The sequence below is a fragment of the Penaeus vannamei genome, chromosome 1 (genome assembly GCF_042767895.1).
Source record: "Penaeus vannamei isolate JL-2024 chromosome 1, ASM4276789v1, whole genome shotgun sequence".
Taxonomy (NCBI): domain Eukaryota; kingdom Metazoa; phylum Arthropoda; class Malacostraca; order Decapoda; family Penaeidae; genus Penaeus; species Penaeus vannamei.
Window position 1 is genome coordinate 56518996 of NC_091549.1, and position 17500 is coordinate 56536495.

Sequence of the window (17500 nt, forward strand, 5' to 3'; positions counted from 1 at the left end):
CTCTCTCTCTCTCTCTCTCTCTCTCTCTCCCTCTCTCTCTCTCTCTCTCTCTCTCTCTCTCTCTCTCTCTCTCTCTCTCTCTCTCTCTCTCTCTCTCTCTCTCTCTCTCTCTCTCTCTCTCTCTCTCTCGCTCTCTCTCTCTCTCCCTCTCCCTCTCCCTCTCCCTCTCCCTCTCTCTCTCTCTCTCTCTCTCTCTCTCTCTCTCTCTCTCTCTCTCTCTCTCTCTCTCTCTCTCTCTCTCTTTTATTTTTTTATTTTTTGCTTTCCTTTCTGAATACACTCATTGTATTTGTGTAATTTTGCTATATCCTATGTCCTGTATAGATATTTTTGCTTGTGACCATTGCAAGGGTTATCAATGCAATGTCAGTAATCAGTTGTGTTTTTTTACTTCCTCAGGCAATGCCAAGACAGTTAGAAATGACAACTCTAGTCGATTTGGAAAGTTTATGCAAGTGTGCTTTGACACATCTTGGCATATCAAAGGCTGCGTCATGCAGGACTACCTCCTGGAGCAGTCTAGAATCACCTTCCAGGGACCTGAAGAGAGGAACTACCACGTCTTCTATCAGCTAGTTGCAGCTGCACAAGTGAGTTGAATTCCGTTATGCCTTAAAGGATTGTATATATGACCTTTTTCATTGTTTGTATTCACATTGATGTCTTGCAACTTGCTTTATTTTCTATGTTCTTTGATTTATTACAGATAGATATCAAATATCTCAAAATCTGAGCAGGAGTTAGTTTAGCAGATATATGATATAACAATTTTTTTAAGTTACTCTACCTTAGACCAGCTTGTAAGTCATCTATCTCCCTCTTTCAGAATAACAAAGAAATCGCAGACCAGTTCCATCTGCGGCCAGCGAGTTTCTATACCTACCTGAATCAGTCTGGGTGCATCACCATAGACGGAGTGGATGACGTCAAGAGATTTGATGGACTCCGACTAGCTTTCAATGTACTTCATGTCCCGCCAGAGATCTGCGACGGCATTTTCGGTACTCTGGCTGCTATTCTGTGGCTTGGCAATTTAGAGGTGAGTTGTGATTCTGATATTTTATAAATGACTTAAATGATAGATGGTTTAAAATTACACATCAGTTATGATAGTGACAGATGAAATGCACGTGCTTGTTCATATATTGGTTGAGATTTGAAGTAGGGTCAACAAGTTCTGATACATATTTCACTGCCAATATTTAAAGATTATTTATCCTATTCTTCTTTATTGAGTTTCTGTATATCTTCATATTTTGATTTGATTTTGCTTTTTTTCTTCTTTGTGACCAGTTCGTGGACATTGATGGTGAGAAGTGTGAGTTGAGTACTAGCGACAAGGAAGTGCTGACTATTGTCGCAGAATTGCTGAATTTGGAGGAGGAGGATCTGTTGGGCATTGTTCTTCAGCGCCAGATTAACATCAGAGGAAATATCACACGAATTCCACTCAAGCTTGCTGAGGCTCGGGAAAACAGACATGCCATGGCCAAGGCACTCTATTCTAGAACATTTGCTTGGCTTGTCGACCACATTAACAAATGCACCAACCCTGGGCAGGACCAGACAAGGTAGAGTGATACTGTCAATGTCATGGTGTAAAAATCAGTGACAGGGTGATGTGGAAAAGGATAGATAAGGATCTTGAGGCAAACCATCGGAAGCTGGTTTTGATGATTGAGATGTTTTTTTTCACTAATATTAGAAAGTAAATAGCTTGTAAACTTATCCTTCTATTTTACCCCATGCTCATTTCTGTTCCTTTTGTTATTGCAGATTTTTAGGTGTGCTGGACATCTTTGGATTCGAGAACTTTGCAACTAACTCATTTGAACAATTGTGTATCAATTATACAAACGAAAAATTACACAAATTCTTTAACCATTATGTGTTTGCATTGGAGCAAGAAATTGTGAGTAGTCTTCACAGAACTTTTTTGGACTATTTGTGCAACTATTTGTGCAAACTAGAATATTTTGGTAGATAGAGGAATATGACTATCTCCTTGTTTTCAGTATATAGTACCAAAAGAAAAAGATACAACAAATAAGACAATATTTCTCTCTTTTTTCTAACAGTACCGTCAGGAGGAGATCAAGTTTTCCCACATCACCTTCACTGACAACACAGAGTGCCTTGAACTGCTTGAAAAGCCTCCAAGGTGCATCCTCAAACTCTTATCTGAAGAGTGCCGAATGCCCAAGGTAGGGAACAGGTCCACAGTCTGATAATTGGGAGACTTGAGCTGAAGTATTTGAAAGTTTTTTTTTTTTACATTATTTTCAGTGTTTTTCAAGTACTAGAAGGGCAGAATTTTTTTTAGATTATCTTATGATAATTTAGAATATTTTGCTTAAGAGTTTTGGTATATTTATTCATTGTCATTTCAAGTATATTAAAGAATTAGAAGACAGAAAGATTTTTGAACCATCCTTTGAAAGATAGGATCCTTTTCTTTCAATAAAGAAAGTATTGCCCCCATTAGTAAATACAAAGATTGTGGAATTATCTTATGAAAATTAGATCCTCTTCTTACAATAAAGAAAGTATTATCCCTACAGGGTGCAGACAAATCCTACTTGACCAAGTTACACCAGGAATTTGATTCCCATCCCAACTACATCAAGGGTGAAGACAGAAGAAAGTGGGAGGTGGAATTTGGTATCAACCACTATGCAGGTATATTTTTGGGTCCATGAGTAGTGTAGAATTTGCATAGGCATTACGATTTTTTTTTTTATATATTCTTGTGGGTAGGCATATTGAGGTATATATCTGGAACCCTTCTTTCTCCTCTAAGGTATGAAATTCTATCTGGTGTTTGACCTTTTTACACATTTTCATATCCTTATTTGGAATATATTTTATTTTTATCGGTAACATTTTGCAAGAAAAATTTTAAAAGAAAGCATGTAATGAAAAATACAATCCATTAAGTGAAAGGCTGCTTAATAGTACATCTCGAGGCCAAATTCATAATGACTGAATTTTTACAGGGAAAGTGATATACACCGTGAAAGGCTTTGTCGACAAGAACAGAGATGCACAGCAGGATGTGTTTTTCGAATTGATGAACAAGTCACGGAACAAATTTGTCGCTGATCTCATAAGATTCCAGGTTTGTGATGAAGTTTCAGTCATATCTTAAACAAAACTTCTATAACTTTTTTTAAACCGAGATATGCAAAACAGCAATCAATCAAACAAACAGACAGATAGTTTTCCATGCAAACTTGCTGTACAGCATAAAGGTATATATTTACAGGATCTCCTTGGCTGCACCATTGCCAGAATGGGTACCATACATAGCACAATCTCCAGAGGAACCTCAAAGGGAAAGCCAACAGTTGCTGATGCTTTCCGCAATCAACTTCAGGCTTTGGTTGATGTTCTGCAGTCAACTAATCCATGGTAAGGATACTTCTTTATCCTGTGGTGTAAAGAGAGAACATCAGACCTCATTGAAAGGAGAAATACTGTGTTGTAAGTCTTTGTAAATTGGTGGTATTCAGTTTAATCAGAATTAACAATACCTTGAATGAGTATTTTGAATTGACATAGATATGGAATTCCTACAGGACCTGGCTCTCAATTGGTGAGAATTGCAGTAGAAAACCATAATAATTCATAATTCAATAATAATTCAATAATAATAATAATTCAATAAGTTCTGGAAAGAGCTCGGGTTGATAAGCAAACAACAGGCTAACATTCAATGAAAGGGAGTTAACATTTAAATAGAAAAAAAAAATAAGAATTTCAAAGCATCTTTTCTAAGGATGTTATCCTAAATGCGTTGGAAATATCTAGTTGTGTTGCATTCATCCATTTTATTATTATTATTATTATTTTTTTTTAGGTTAAGATTGATTGACTAAAGCATTTTACAGAAAAGTTTGAAATTGACTTCTGAAAGAGAGCCCCATCTTTTCTCCTCAGGTATGTCAGGTGCATTAAACCGAACAAAAGCAAATCTGCTGACTCCTACGATGAATTGATGGTGCTTGACCAGCTGCGGTATTTGGGCATGAATGATATCATCAGGATCCGCAAGGAAGGATTCCCTATCCATATGACCTTCACAGATTTCATCACAAGATACTTTTGCCTAAATAAGAAGCGCAGACATCCGACACCCAAAGATCATGTGTGGTGGGTAATTTGCTTGCTAATTTACTAATTTGGAGCAGATAGTTTAGACAACAAAAATCGGGAATGATTTTTCCCAGTTTTCTAGATGTAGATGCATTGGTTAAAATACATTATACTTTTCATTCTAGTGACATCATGAAAGGTCAGAATCTGCCACCAAGGGAGTGGCAAGTTGGCAAGAGCAAAGTATTCATCCGGCAGAAAGTATATGAGCCCCTAGAAGACCAGCGTCTCACCACAATACGCGATGCAGCAGTCAAAATCCAGGCTGCATACCGCATGCATAAGCGCAGAATGGGTTAGTTAATGATCTTAATCTCATGCTCTCAAAAATGTTTATCTTTCTTTGTTTATAGACTATCCCATTCTCTTGGCAATGACTGATGCAGCTTTTCAATTTTACAGAATATAACAGGATACGAGCAGCATGTATAAATATCCAAAATCGCTACCGTGGTTGGAAGCTAAGACTTGTATTCCTGAGAAAGAGGCGGGCGGCAGTAATTATTCAGTCTAATGTCCGAGGAATGTTTGCCAGAGAGGTAATGTGAAGAAAAATTTTATTGAAGAGATTACTCATAGGCATCTACAGGCAAAAATCACAAAAAAAAGGGCTTCAAAATTGTGACAAAGAAATAATCAGAAACAAGGAATTCGTATTGTTTGTCAATAAAAAATAACTTACTAATCCTTTTTAAAGGTTGCAAATGCCCTTCGGGAAATGAAGCGAATCGAGGAGGAACAACGAAGACGAGAGAAGCTGGAGGAGGAGAGACGGCAAAGGGAAGAGGAAGCTCTCAAGTTGGCAGAAGACGAGGAAAAGAGGAAGGAGCTGGAGGAAGCTCAGAGGTATGGAGTAGTGAACACGTGCTGGAATAGAAATGCTTTTGGAATAATAGTTCAGTGGGATCAATGTAGGCTTCATGTTTTTTTTATTTTTCCATTTTTTCATCGTGATGTGTATGAGTGATTAAATCATTAGGAATTTTGAGTCTAACACATAGGTGTGATTATAGATTCTAATACATTTTTAGTATTTAATTACTAGTATTTCAGCTAAAGATTATTATTGCCAAAATAAATTTCTTATTTCTGCATACTTTAACCACAGTGTTAGCTTTATTAATGATATTAACACCTAATATTTGATTGTAATTATAAGGGGAAATTCAGACATATGCAATAAAATCTAAGGTTATCATTTTTTTTCTGTGAAGATAATATCTCAGTACCTGTTTTGCATGTCTTCTGGAATCTTTTATATTAAAGGTTGATTCACCTCCTTCTTTTTCTGTTTATGGGAGAAATGCTGAGCTCTAAATCTGTGAATGCTGAAGTATTATGCTTTCATAATCTTTCTTCTGATTCTTGGTTCTAATGCTTGCTTCTTTGTGGGGAGAGAGAGAGAGGAATAAAAGGAATGGACATGTGTACACATACTCGTAAAAATACATTGAAATGCATATTACACTCGCTTGCAGATGCAGATACACACACACCTATACACAGACATATGCACACACACACACACACACACATATATGCACACACATATATGCACACACACACATGTGCACACACATATGCACACACATATGCACACACATATGCACACACATATGCACACACATGTACACACATGCACACACATGCACACACATGCACACACACTCACACTCACACTCACACACAAACACACACACACACACACAAACACACACACACACACACACACACACACACACACACACACACACACACACACACACACACACACACACACACACGCACACACACACACACACACACACACACACACACACACACACACACACACACACACACACACACACACACACACACACACACACACACACACACACACACACACACACACACACACACACACACACACACACACACACACACTGTACACCTACATGTATAACAATAACTGATATGTATAAAAGTGATTAAAGATTTGAATGAATTTTGCTTGAATATTTCTGTGGGGGAAAAGTATCCATGATCTACACATCTCGTCTCTAGTTGATAATGCATCTTTTGTTCTATATTTGATTCATGGTCTGTTCATTATATCTTCCATTCTCAGATATAAGTGAATAGTTATTTCAAAGTGCTTATATATTTATACATTTATGTAGTCTAGCAACTTTTGCTTTCATTTTTGCTTGATGTGCTCTTGCTTCTCTTTCAAGCAAACAATATGATGGGCTAGCAGCTGTAGGGGAAGGGTGAGTATGCATTCGGTTCCTTGAAATCTCTCGCTGTAAGTGAGGCTCTCTAGTGTTTACGAAAAGGAATGATCGGTAGTGTCACTTTGTCTTACGATGAGTGATTGCTAAAAGGGTTTCAGCTGTCGAATACTTGCTGTGGAAAAGGCTGTTGAATAAGTAGTAATGAAATGAATCTTGTTTTGAAAGAGTTATTGCATAATTAATCAGCAAAATAACTTGTTAATAGAATTGCTGATTATATTTGGCATCATGAAGCAAAAATAATTACTTTATTCTTTTATGTTTGAAACACTAGAGTGCTTTTGGTGTAAACTTTGAAGTATGTATGAAAGTCTTTGGGGTTTTTACTAGCTCTGTGATTCATGCCTGTTTTGGGGATTTCATTATACTTTTTCTGAATTTTATATTGAAATGTGACTCATTTGCATGCTGGATATTTCTTGGTGCTGGAATTTCTTGTTATGGATTTTTTTTACGACAGTTATTGTATGAAATTTAAGTGATGCAGATATTTGAGAATAAGAATCACCTGCATGCACACACAAGGAGATACATACATGTATACACTCACAATTACACACACACACACACACACACACACTGTTCTGTGCACTTGAAATCTATCAAAAGATAGATTTCAATATGTACCAAATCACTAGAAGGAAATGATTATCTTTTCTACTTCTGTAGCTTTAGGTGTATAACAGAAAGAATGTACCTAGGAAATGCAAATTTTAACAACTAATTTAATAATCCAGGAAAGTCGAGGAGGAGATGGCAACACTCTCCAACATGGCTGAGACAGTCAACACGCGGCTGGCCACTTCCGGCCCGACCAACCCAGACGATGCATCTCAGGGCTCGGGCGAAGGGGTTGATCTCGACAACCTGTTCTCCTTCTTATCGAATATGGAATCCGAGAGACACGTCCTTGATGAAATATCTCGACAGATGGAAGAACTTGCCGACAATGTAGAAGAGGAGGTTAGTTTTCAAGTTTAAAGAGATTGTGATCATCCTTTTTTATATGGCTTTGCAAGATATGATATAATGAAATCCTGATATTAATTACTTTTTCTTTCTGCGAAATTCTAGTTACTTCTTATCCTTCAAAATGGATTTCTGATGATGAATTGGCCGAATGAAAGATGATATCATGTAGAACTTATTTTCTTTTATAATTTTTTTTGTATACTTTAATCCGTTGTTTATATTTTTGAGGTGTATCCCATGCAATATTTCTTTATCTTAATTATTTCCCTCACACAGATTGAAGCTCTTAACCGCGGCGAAGGGGAAGGACAGGAATCCCCTTTGCCGCCACCACCCCCACCTCATGCACCAGATTCCCTTCCTCCTCCTCCACTGCCTCAAGACCTCGTTTCTCCACCACAAGTTGCAGAACAAACGCCACCTCCTCCGCCAGCCTTGTCCGCTCCCCCACACCCAGTCCCAGGAACAGCAGAGCAGAAGGCTAATAGAGAGAGTGGGGATAGCCTGCCACCCCCACCTCCGCCACAGGTATCAGTTATACAAGTTATGATTTAGTTTTGATATATTCTGACATTTAGGTTGTTGCAATTTCTATTGTGTATGAATAAGAATAGTATTCTTTTTATTCACTATGTATGTATGTTGTATTTAGATTTTTCAGTGTCTCATTAGAAAGATTTTAGGCTGTTTTATAAAGCATAGAAAAAATTCTGTTTGTATGAGTTTAAGAGTAACTTACAGCTCATTGTGATGTATCTATGTGTTTGTTTGTTATTTTCCACTCTTTTATCAACTCTTTGATTTCAGATGAATGGATTCCATGAAGATGAGAAACCAAAGGAGCCAATATATGAAACTATTCCTGTTGGCCTAGCAGGGTCACAGGGTCGAAGGGAACCAAACTATGTATCAGGTCCACCACCTGCAGGTATTTATCTTGACATCTGTTTAGATATGTGAACAAATGCCTAAAGGCACATGCAGATGCACTCAAACACACAGTTATACACACGTAAACACACACACACTTACACACTCACACACTCACACACACATATATATGTTCACCATATGTTTTATTTGTTGGTGTGCAAGTCTAGCATTGTATAATGTCAGCATTGTAGGGATCTTTAATCTGAAAAAAGGCACCAACCAACAAAACATTTCCATCCATTTCCAGGCCCTCCACCTGCTCCTCCAGAGGAAGAGGTTGAGTTAAGAAGACCTCGAGAGCAATCTCTTGAACGTCGTCGAAGACCTTCGGGCCAGAAGCGACCTTCGAGATCCCCTTCTGCCCGAAGCCCATCACGGGTGTCACGATCTGGTACAAGAAGTCCTGTGGTAAGTTGTAATGCTCTGTGATTCCCATTGATTTACAGTTTGTTCTTTAGTCAAAAATAAAGTAGATGAGTTGGATGTGATGCACTTGATGTTTTGAGATGTCAGTAGTCATAAGGAACATGTACATTACTAAAGCTTGGAGGTCAAAGACAGTATGAATAAGTTTCTAATAATTATTTCAATTGTTTTGGTAATGTTTATGAAGATTAATATGGTTAAGAAGTTGACATGCATTGGTTTGATATTGATTGTTGTACTGTATTATAGCAGCGGGTGAGCAGTCGCAACAATGGTGTGGTCGAAGACCCAGACAGAGTTGAACGTCGCAAGCAGAGGGTTGAGCGTAAGCTTCATGAATTGGAGGAGCTTGAGGAGAACAAAGAGAATGAAAGCCAGAATCATTTTGATATGATTGAGTTTGCAGAAAAGTATTTCAATAATCATGAACGCTCACCTGAGGGTAAGTACCAATTTGATTGTTTTTCATTAATAGTGTTGCACAGTATCAGTAAGTTAATTCTATGATTGGAGTGTTCAATAGTTTTTCACTCTTGGTCCCAGTGCATTGCTATAGACAGTTGAATGATATTATAACACTTCGACAAGACATTAGCCATGTATTACCCAAGTGTCATTAGCCTTTAGCCAATAGTATTCTCCCAATTAACTTTTCTCATTTCCTGCACCACAGGCACCATCATGTCTACACTGACCCGCAAACGCTCCACAGCAGAGTTCCTTCCCAAGTATGAGCTGATCACGTATTCTCGCTCCTCCATCATCCCTACCTCTCATGTCCACCTTTATGACCCAGAAAACATCAACCTTGCTTGCACAATCTTTAGGGTCTGTATTCACCTTTTTGCAGTATTGTAGATATTGTTGTATCATGTTTTAGCATTGCCAATTCCTGATTGGTTTTATTTGTATGCATTTTAGAGTATTCTTGTTTCAGAGATGATATAAAAGATATGCCGTTTGAATATCTTTTTATTGATGATGATTCATGAACTCAAAATACCCTTCATTTTGTGTATAACTGATGATGCGTGAATTCAGATTGTGATGAAGTTATCCCTTCTTAACTCAGGGACATGAGTCATTTGCCACAACATGAAAAAAATGATTTTAAACTTAACAGGACTTGTGCAAATACTGCCGAGGAGAATTAAAACCCGAGCAAGAGATAACGACTATCCAGAACATTATCACTCATGGCCTGGAGCGGGAGGAGCTTCGCAACGAAATCTACGTCCAGTGCATGAGGCAGGTCACCAATAACCCGAGCACGGAATCACTGGAACGGCTTTGGCTAATGCTGTGTTTGTGTGTTGTGGCTTTCCAACCAGGAAAACTTCTTCATAAGGTACGAATAGATTGTGTATTAATGCCTCGTCCATAAAGAGAATTTTGTTCAGATTGTGTGTTCTAGAAGTTATCATGATTTGCGATTTGCCATTTTTAAATGTGGTAATAGCCATTATTATTATTATTATTATTATTATTATTATTATTATTATTATTATTATATGTTCTTGCTATTTTCTCATGTTTTCCAGTCATGACAATTATTTACATTATTGTAGGTATTATTTATAAAAAAAAAATTCTTGGAATACTGTTGTAAATATCTTGTTTAAGATCTATATTTTCTTTTTATGTCATATATAGTATTATCAAAGCTTTTATTATTATTATTATTATTATTATTATCATTATTATTATTGCCATTATTGTTATTGTTATTGATATAATTATTATTATTGTTATTATTATTATTATCATCATTATTATCATCATCATCATCATCATCATCATCATCATCATCATTATCCTTTATAGAGTTAGTCATATATTATAATGCATATGTTAAATGGAAGATGAATTAGATAAAATGCTATTCTGTGGACATTCCCCTAAAGCACTTTTTTTCCCATAACAGTATTTTGTAAGCTTCCTTCAAAAGAGCCTCAGCCTTGATGGAAAGCTGCGGCAGTATGTGCAGTGGTGCCTCGAAAACTGTAAAAATACGAAGGTCAGTTGCAGAAGACTACCTCCTTCCTCTGTGGAGATTGCAGCCATGAAGAAACTTGGAACCATTGTTTGCAGGTTAGTTTGCTCACTCACTGATGTTGCATTTTCACTGAAAGGACGTTTAGAACTTTTTAATCATACCACAAATTGTGTGATTTTTTTTTTCTTTTTTCTTTTTTTTTTCTTTTTTTAATACATTTTTAATTTAAATTTTTTTGTGCAGATTCTTCTTCCTGGACGGCCGCACAAAGGCTATTGATGTCCATCCAAGGGACACTGCTGGTGACGCCATGCAGAAGCTGGCAGACAGACTTGGACTGGCGAATCTAGAGGGCTGGGCGATATATGAATCTGGTCTGGATGGAGACAAGCACGTAAAGATCCATGAGTATCTTTACGATGTGATATCATCTTGGGAGACGTGAGTGGCTTTGGCTGTTTGTTTCTTGGGTCATGGAATTTGTCATCATTTCTTTTTCATGAGATCTTTTCTATGGAAATTTATAGTAAAAGAGATATCTGACTAAAAGAAGAAGAATCCAGTAAGGAATTGTGGAATATGTCTGTTCATAAAGAGATATATATTTATCAAAAGTTATTCAGAGAGAAAATGAAAGGCATATTTTCATTTTGAAAAAGAGTTGATCGGGTAGTTTGTACCATGAATCATGCATTTGAATCCTCTGGCAGTATCTTTTGAATAGCTACTTGACGCATTATATGTGACATAAACAATGATGGATTTCATTAATTCCCTTTCAGAAAACAACAAAAGGTCGGGAGTTCAAGCAACTATGGAACTCTCAATAAACGCTCTTCACAAACGGTCAGTTCTGGGGAGAACAGATTTGTTTTCCGCAAACGTCTCTTCCGCTCTCCTCGGGAAATTCCAAGCGACCCAGTGCAAGTGAACCTGTTATATGCTCAGGCAGTATATAGTGTAGTAAGAGTAAGTATAAGTTTAACAGTTTGTGTAATGGCTGAGAACACTTCAGTTCCTGTTATTTTTCAGTTTAAGTGGTACTGATTTATGAGACATGCTTCAGAGTGAATGATAGGGAAAGAAAGAGTTTATATAGAGTGAAGTTAGTGTCACGCTTTGAAATATTATAAGTCAGTCTTGGAATAAGTTCTGTAATGGAAATAGTTTCTCTAGTATGGTTCCAGAAAATTAGTACCAACAGATGGTTTGGTAAATAAGTTTGAAAATGATGTATTTTTTTTTCCAGTCTCTAAATTTTTCCTTATTTGAATGCTAGTCTTAGTCATCAGTCTATAGAGTTAAATTTGACTAAAACATTATAAACAAGGTGAATTTAATTAGTCCTTTTCTAACTTGATATTCTTTTAAAACCAAAAAACTTTTTTCACAATATATGTGCTAATTCTTTATCCCCATTTATTGCACACAGGCTGATGACTTCCCAATCAATGAGAAAGTAGCTCTCCAGTTGGCTGGGCTACAGGCTCAGGTGGCACTCGGTGACCCAAAGGATGGCAAGACTGAATTTTATGCTGATATTCAGTCCTATCTCCCAGCCCGCATAGCTCAAGGAAGGAAGCAGGCTGAGTGGGTGAGTGCTTGGATGCCTCTTTTGTATTCAGAGATACAATTACCAGGAACTAGTTAGAAGGGTATATGACATACCATTTAACATTTTGTCGGTAGAGAAGAGATAAATTTAATGAGTAAAATGGTTTTGAAATAAGAATGTTTCTTGACAGAAGAAACCAAGTTAAACGTTGACAGACTAAGACATCAGTTTTTATCTCCCCTCAGATACCAGTGCTTGGACAGGCACACAGGCAGTATGGCACTGGCAAAACAGACATCGTAGCTAAAGTGTGGTATCTGACATGTGTCATGCAGTTCCCTCTCTACGGGACCACGATGTTCCAAGTCTCATATAGAGGATATTGGTCATACGGGAACACACTTATCCTGGGAGTCAACTGTGATGGCATTGCTATGATTAAACCAGATGACAAATTCATCCTTTATGAGTATAGATATTGTGACATAGAATCAATCTTTTTAGACCCAAGGTAAGTTAGTCATTTCTTTTAAGCTATTGTTTATTATTCACATAACCAACTCTAGACCAGATGGATGTGATTTAGAGGCACTAAATCCTATTGTTTCATATTTCATGTTATCCAGAACAAGTATTTGTAGGATATTGTACTGTATCCTCCCTAACATGTAGTTTGGTTTATGAAACTAAATCTCAAACATATATGCACAGCTCATTATCTCAATCTCTATTTTCAGTGACAACTTCATCACTATAAACCTCTTAAGAACTCTGCCAGATGCACATAAATGCTTTGTTTTTGAGACCAAAGAAAAGGAAGAAATAGGCTTCCTTATAGCTAGTTATTCTCCGCTTCTCGCATCTTGGATAAAAGACATGGACTCCAATAAGAAGGTAAGTGTTTGTTGCTTGTTGTATTGATGTTCTTTTTGAGATATTCATTTTGTTATTGAAGTATATGAATGGCTGAGATTTTACTTTCAAAATATACCATACGAAAAGGAAATCATAGTTGAAATTATTTTAACACATCCTTACACTTGACAGGTGAAGCAGATTACGGGTGAAGATCGAATACGGTTGTATTACAACCTGGTGCATGCACGTCGGCAAATCATTGATGCCAACATCCTCAGGAAACCTCAGGAGCAGGGTGGGAACTTCTTTGTCAGTACGCTGAGGAGGTCAGTGCAAATATGGTGGTCTTAATTTAGCCTTTCTTTGTCTCTGTTTCCTGAGGATATAAGATATTTGGAGAGTTTATATCATGCAATTGTACACGATGGCATTTTAGATCCTGGTCTTACATGTCTGTTTTGTGGTCAGGTCTCACAGTATTATCCTTAATTTATTTTTTTATGTGAATATCATCAGATTGAACAAGCAGAAGCTAGAGAAGCTGCGCCAGGATTATGGGGAGAATTCAGAGACATATAAGGGCTTCCACCACATGTTCTGGGCATTCTCCAAGACTCCTTTGACTCAGACTCTCACGAAGATTGCTACGCCTGAGGTTGAACAGCAAGCACTCCAGATCTCTCTTGCCATCCTTACCTATGCGGGTCTTAATCCTAATGGTAAGTATGATTCACATGTGTCAGAATTGAACCGTTGGATAATTTTGTTGGTGCAGTGAAAGGTTGAGAGTCAGATTTTGTATTATCTCTTTCCTTATCAGTCTTTTTGTATTTTAAGTATGTGGGGTAAATGCATCATCTCATGAAATACATATTTTGAATCAGAAGTAAAGTGAAAAAAAAATTATCTACACCAATCTGTTTGCAGCTGAAGCAGCAGTTACAAGTGATGACCAGCAACTGACAATGGTTCAGGGCGTGGTGGAGCAGTGTATGAAGCGAGACCTCCTGCTTAACGAGACGTATCTCCAGCTCATCAAACAAACGACAGATCATCCAGGTAAGAAGATGACACATGATAAAGATTCTGTTAGGCACCTCCAGTCTCTTTAGAATATTGTGAAAAACAATAGACATTTTATTTGGAAGTTGTAATAATAAGTCTTCACTTTGCCTACATCATGCATCTTGCAGACTTTGGTGTGATGTTGCAGGATATGTGATAGCCCAGACTCCAGAATGATTATCAATTATTAGCTATAAATCCCAGTATTTCAGTTGCTATAGATAACCCTTCTATACAGATTATATTGATATTTCCCAACAGATCCAAATTCGCGGGTAAACTTACGGCATTGGTCCTTGCTGACATTGTTCTGCTCCGTCATTCCCCCAACTGACAAGTGTGTTAGAAAATACCTCCGTGCACATCTACAGCGTTGCGCCACAGACTATGTGTCGGAAGAGGGAAAGTATGCTCGCTATGCTGAGAAGGTAAGTCTGTGTAGTTCTGGAAGTATGTGTAGCACCAAGACCCGTATATCCCTCTTATTTACTTGTTATTAGAATTTGAAGTTTGATAAGTATGAGTATATTTATTTATTTATTTATTTATTTGTAATCAGCTTTGACGTTAAGTGATAGGCATAAATATACTACTCTGATATGGAGAGCAAAAGTGATTAGTATGCTATTTGGGACATGACTGTCTTCAAACCATAATTATATTCCTGTTCTAATTATCACTGAGTAGTAATTTTAGTAATTTTGTGTGTATATTTATATATACTTTGAATTGATATACAACAACATTAAAGATTCAGGCATGTTTTGTAATTAAATCATATTTGGACAGTATTAAAAGACTTAAACACATTTGATGTTTAAGAAAATGAATGTTACATAGTATCTGTTTGTAGTTGGTATATAGAACAGTGTGTTTTTCAATTGGAAATTAAACACTAGGTTTTGACAGGAATGAATTAACAGTGTTCTCTTTGCACTCCTCCCTCCTCCAGTGTCTTGTTAAAGCTCTGAACAATCGGCGTCGGCAGTGGGCTCCCTCAAAACAGGAGATCTTATGTACAATAAATCGCAGACCAATATATGCTCGCTTCCATTTCATGGATGGACAGTTCCATTCATTGGAGTTTGATGCATCAGCAACAACAGCAGATGTTGTTGATCTAATCAAACACAAGATTGGACTCAAAGAAACCACCAAAGGTACTTTAAAAGATATTTGTATGTATGTAGTGCAAGTATTCCAACTGATTTTAGTTTTGAGTAAATGGTCACTCACTATGTAAGTGGGTTTTATATTCTTTGATATCATGCTGCTTATTCATCATTTCCAAAATGTATATTTCCTTCTCAGAAACTCGGTTTAGAAGTAAGCATGTACTGTGAAGATTTTGATAGATCTATAAGGATAATTACTCTTTGCATTGAGTGTTCCGTTACAGATATATGCATGTGCAAAAGACCAGTATTGGGGCAAATATACACTCATGTACTTTTATACACCTACGCACACAGTTATATGAACCTCCTTATAACTTTTTAAAAGAAATATTGTTGTTTGGTTAGCTGGCCATGGGTCAGTTTCATCATTACATGTGTTAATGTGTGTGTGTGTGTGTGTGTGTGTGTGTACAGAAAAAGAGAAAGAAAGGGCAAGAAAATTCAGAATATAAAATATATATAGCTACATAATGATATGAATGTCCTTTTATTCCTTTTACAGGTTATGCCATTTATGAGATGTTGGGGACGACAGAAAGGTGCATACTGATGGAAGAGGTCTTGGCGGATGTAATGTCCCGGTGGGAGCGATACAGGCAGTCTACTGCAGCCACTCAGCACCACAACCATCACATATTCCTGTTTAAGGTAATTAGAACGTCTAACTATTTGAGTTTATTTGTGTGTGTGTGTGAATATAAAAAATATGTTTGCTCTATATTTTCTTAATGACCATGTATTAATAAGTATATCTTTTCTTCAGAAACACCTCCTTCTTGAGCAGTGGATAGACCTGAGTGACAATGTGGAGAAAGAACTTCTGTACTTCCAAGTCCTCTATACACTTCGTGCTGATAAATTCCCTGTCACGCAGATGGAGGCGGTGAGTATTTGGACAGAATAACATCTGCTGTAATATATTGCCATCACATATTTCACACACTCTTGCCTGTGTTGTTAAAGCCCAAAAAGTTATTGGGACTCAATCTTATTGAAAATGATAGAGTTGTTGTGATAGGAAGTGGTACACTTTGTAATCTTTGATAACTCTCTCCTTTGACAGGTGATGCTGTGTTCCTTGAGAGCCCAAATAGAACTAGGAAACTTTACAGCAAACATGGACTACGGCGAAGTGATAGCTCACACACTCTCCCCGCGTTTGCTGACTAGTGTGACCCATGAGTCTGTGGCAATGCACCACCAGAGCCTCTTCAACATGGATTCACAGGAAGCAAAACAAGCCTTCCTTAACCTTATCAAGTCATGGCCACTGCATAGAGCTACAATATTTGATGTTACAGTGAGTTTAAGATAGATTGTAGCTGCTTGAGATATTTATTTTGATATAGGATTTTAGTGCCACATCTGTATTGCTTTTATACTATGTAATTGTAGTGGTTGTTTTGATACTTAAAAAAGAAAACATAGGGAAATGATATATTTTTGAGATTAGAATTCACAGAACACAGTATAGTGTATGATGATTTAAGCCACTGCATTCTAAAGAAGTTTTCTTTTTCTGCAGCAATCATTTACTTCCAACTGGCCAAAGGTCCTGTGGCTTGCCATTGATGAGAATGGAGTCCATCTCCTTGAGCATCGATCCAGGAACGTGTTGTGCACATATGAGTATGACTACATATTGAATTACTCAGCCTCCATTACTGCGCTCATGATCATTACAGGATCTACAAGGAAGCAAAGCAAAATAATCCTTAATACAACTCAGGTTACTGTCTGTTTTATTTTAACATTTGGATTATATCTCTCTCTGTCTCTGTGAATATATTTGTATATATATTTGTGTAAATGACTATGTAGATAGATATATATACTTTTGCACATGTATGAATGTGAATATAAAGAGATATGGATGTAAATGATCTTCCATTCTAATGTCAGCTTTTTATATTGGCAGGCTTTCATGATTGCAACCTTAATCAAAGACTACACTGAAGTTCTGAGAGAAAGCATGGGCGGCGCACCCCCAGAGCCCCCTCCTCATGCGGGCATTCTGGCACAGCCTGTGATGGAGGAAGGAACAGTTCTTCACCAGCAGCAACAGCAGCAGCAACCGCAACAGCAA

At 37.2% G+C, this 17500-nt stretch overlaps 1 protein-coding gene across 2 annotated transcripts in view; it reads left to right on the top strand.

Annotated features, from left to right (window-relative positions):
- Myo81F (Myosin 81F) overlaps nt 1-17500 on the top strand; it is a 90345-nt gene that overhangs the window by 71849 nt on the left and 996 nt on the right. The window contains exons 5-40 of one of the 2 annotated variants that reach the window (XM_070125057.1): nt 400-590; nt 827-1039; nt 1294-1571; nt 1777-1912; nt 2079-2204; nt 2562-2679; nt 2997-3118; nt 3266-3411; nt 3940-4152; nt 4281-4450; nt 4558-4694; nt 4853-5001; nt 6372-6407; nt 7169-7394; nt 7680-7931; nt 8211-8331; nt 8584-8744; nt 9012-9204; nt 9436-9590; nt 9886-10110; nt 10687-10853; nt 11002-11199; nt 11541-11727; nt 12191-12352; nt 12559-12824; nt 13051-13207; nt 13361-13497; nt 13688-13890; nt 14099-14230; nt 14498-14664; nt 15189-15396; nt 15917-16062; nt 16178-16297; nt 16478-16714; nt 16940-17143; nt 17333-17500. The exon at nt 17333-17500 is cut by the window's right edge and continues 996 nt beyond it. In XM_070125057.1, the coding sequence (XP_069981158.1) occupies nt 400-590; nt 827-1039; nt 1294-1571; nt 1777-1912; nt 2079-2204; nt 2562-2679; nt 2997-3118; nt 3266-3411; nt 3940-4152; nt 4281-4450; nt 4558-4694; nt 4853-5001; nt 6372-6407; nt 7169-7394; nt 7680-7931; nt 8211-8331; nt 8584-8744; nt 9012-9204; nt 9436-9590; nt 9886-10110; nt 10687-10853; nt 11002-11199; nt 11541-11727; nt 12191-12352; nt 12559-12824; nt 13051-13207; nt 13361-13497; nt 13688-13890; nt 14099-14230; nt 14498-14664; nt 15189-15396; nt 15917-16062; nt 16178-16297; nt 16478-16714; nt 16940-17143; nt 17333-17500 (6227 nt within the window). The remainder of the gene's footprint in view (nt 1-399; nt 591-826; nt 1040-1293; nt 1572-1776; nt 1913-2078; nt 2205-2561; nt 2680-2996; nt 3119-3265; nt 3412-3939; nt 4153-4280; nt 4451-4557; nt 4695-4852; nt 5002-6371; nt 6408-7168; nt 7395-7679; nt 7932-8210; nt 8332-8583; nt 8745-9011; nt 9205-9435; nt 9591-9885; nt 10111-10686; nt 10854-11001; nt 11200-11540; nt 11728-12190; nt 12353-12558; nt 12825-13050; nt 13208-13360; nt 13498-13687; nt 13891-14098; nt 14231-14497; nt 14665-15188; nt 15397-15916; nt 16063-16177; nt 16298-16477; nt 16715-16939; nt 17144-17332) is intronic. The other variant, XM_070125064.1, reaches the window with a different exon arrangement.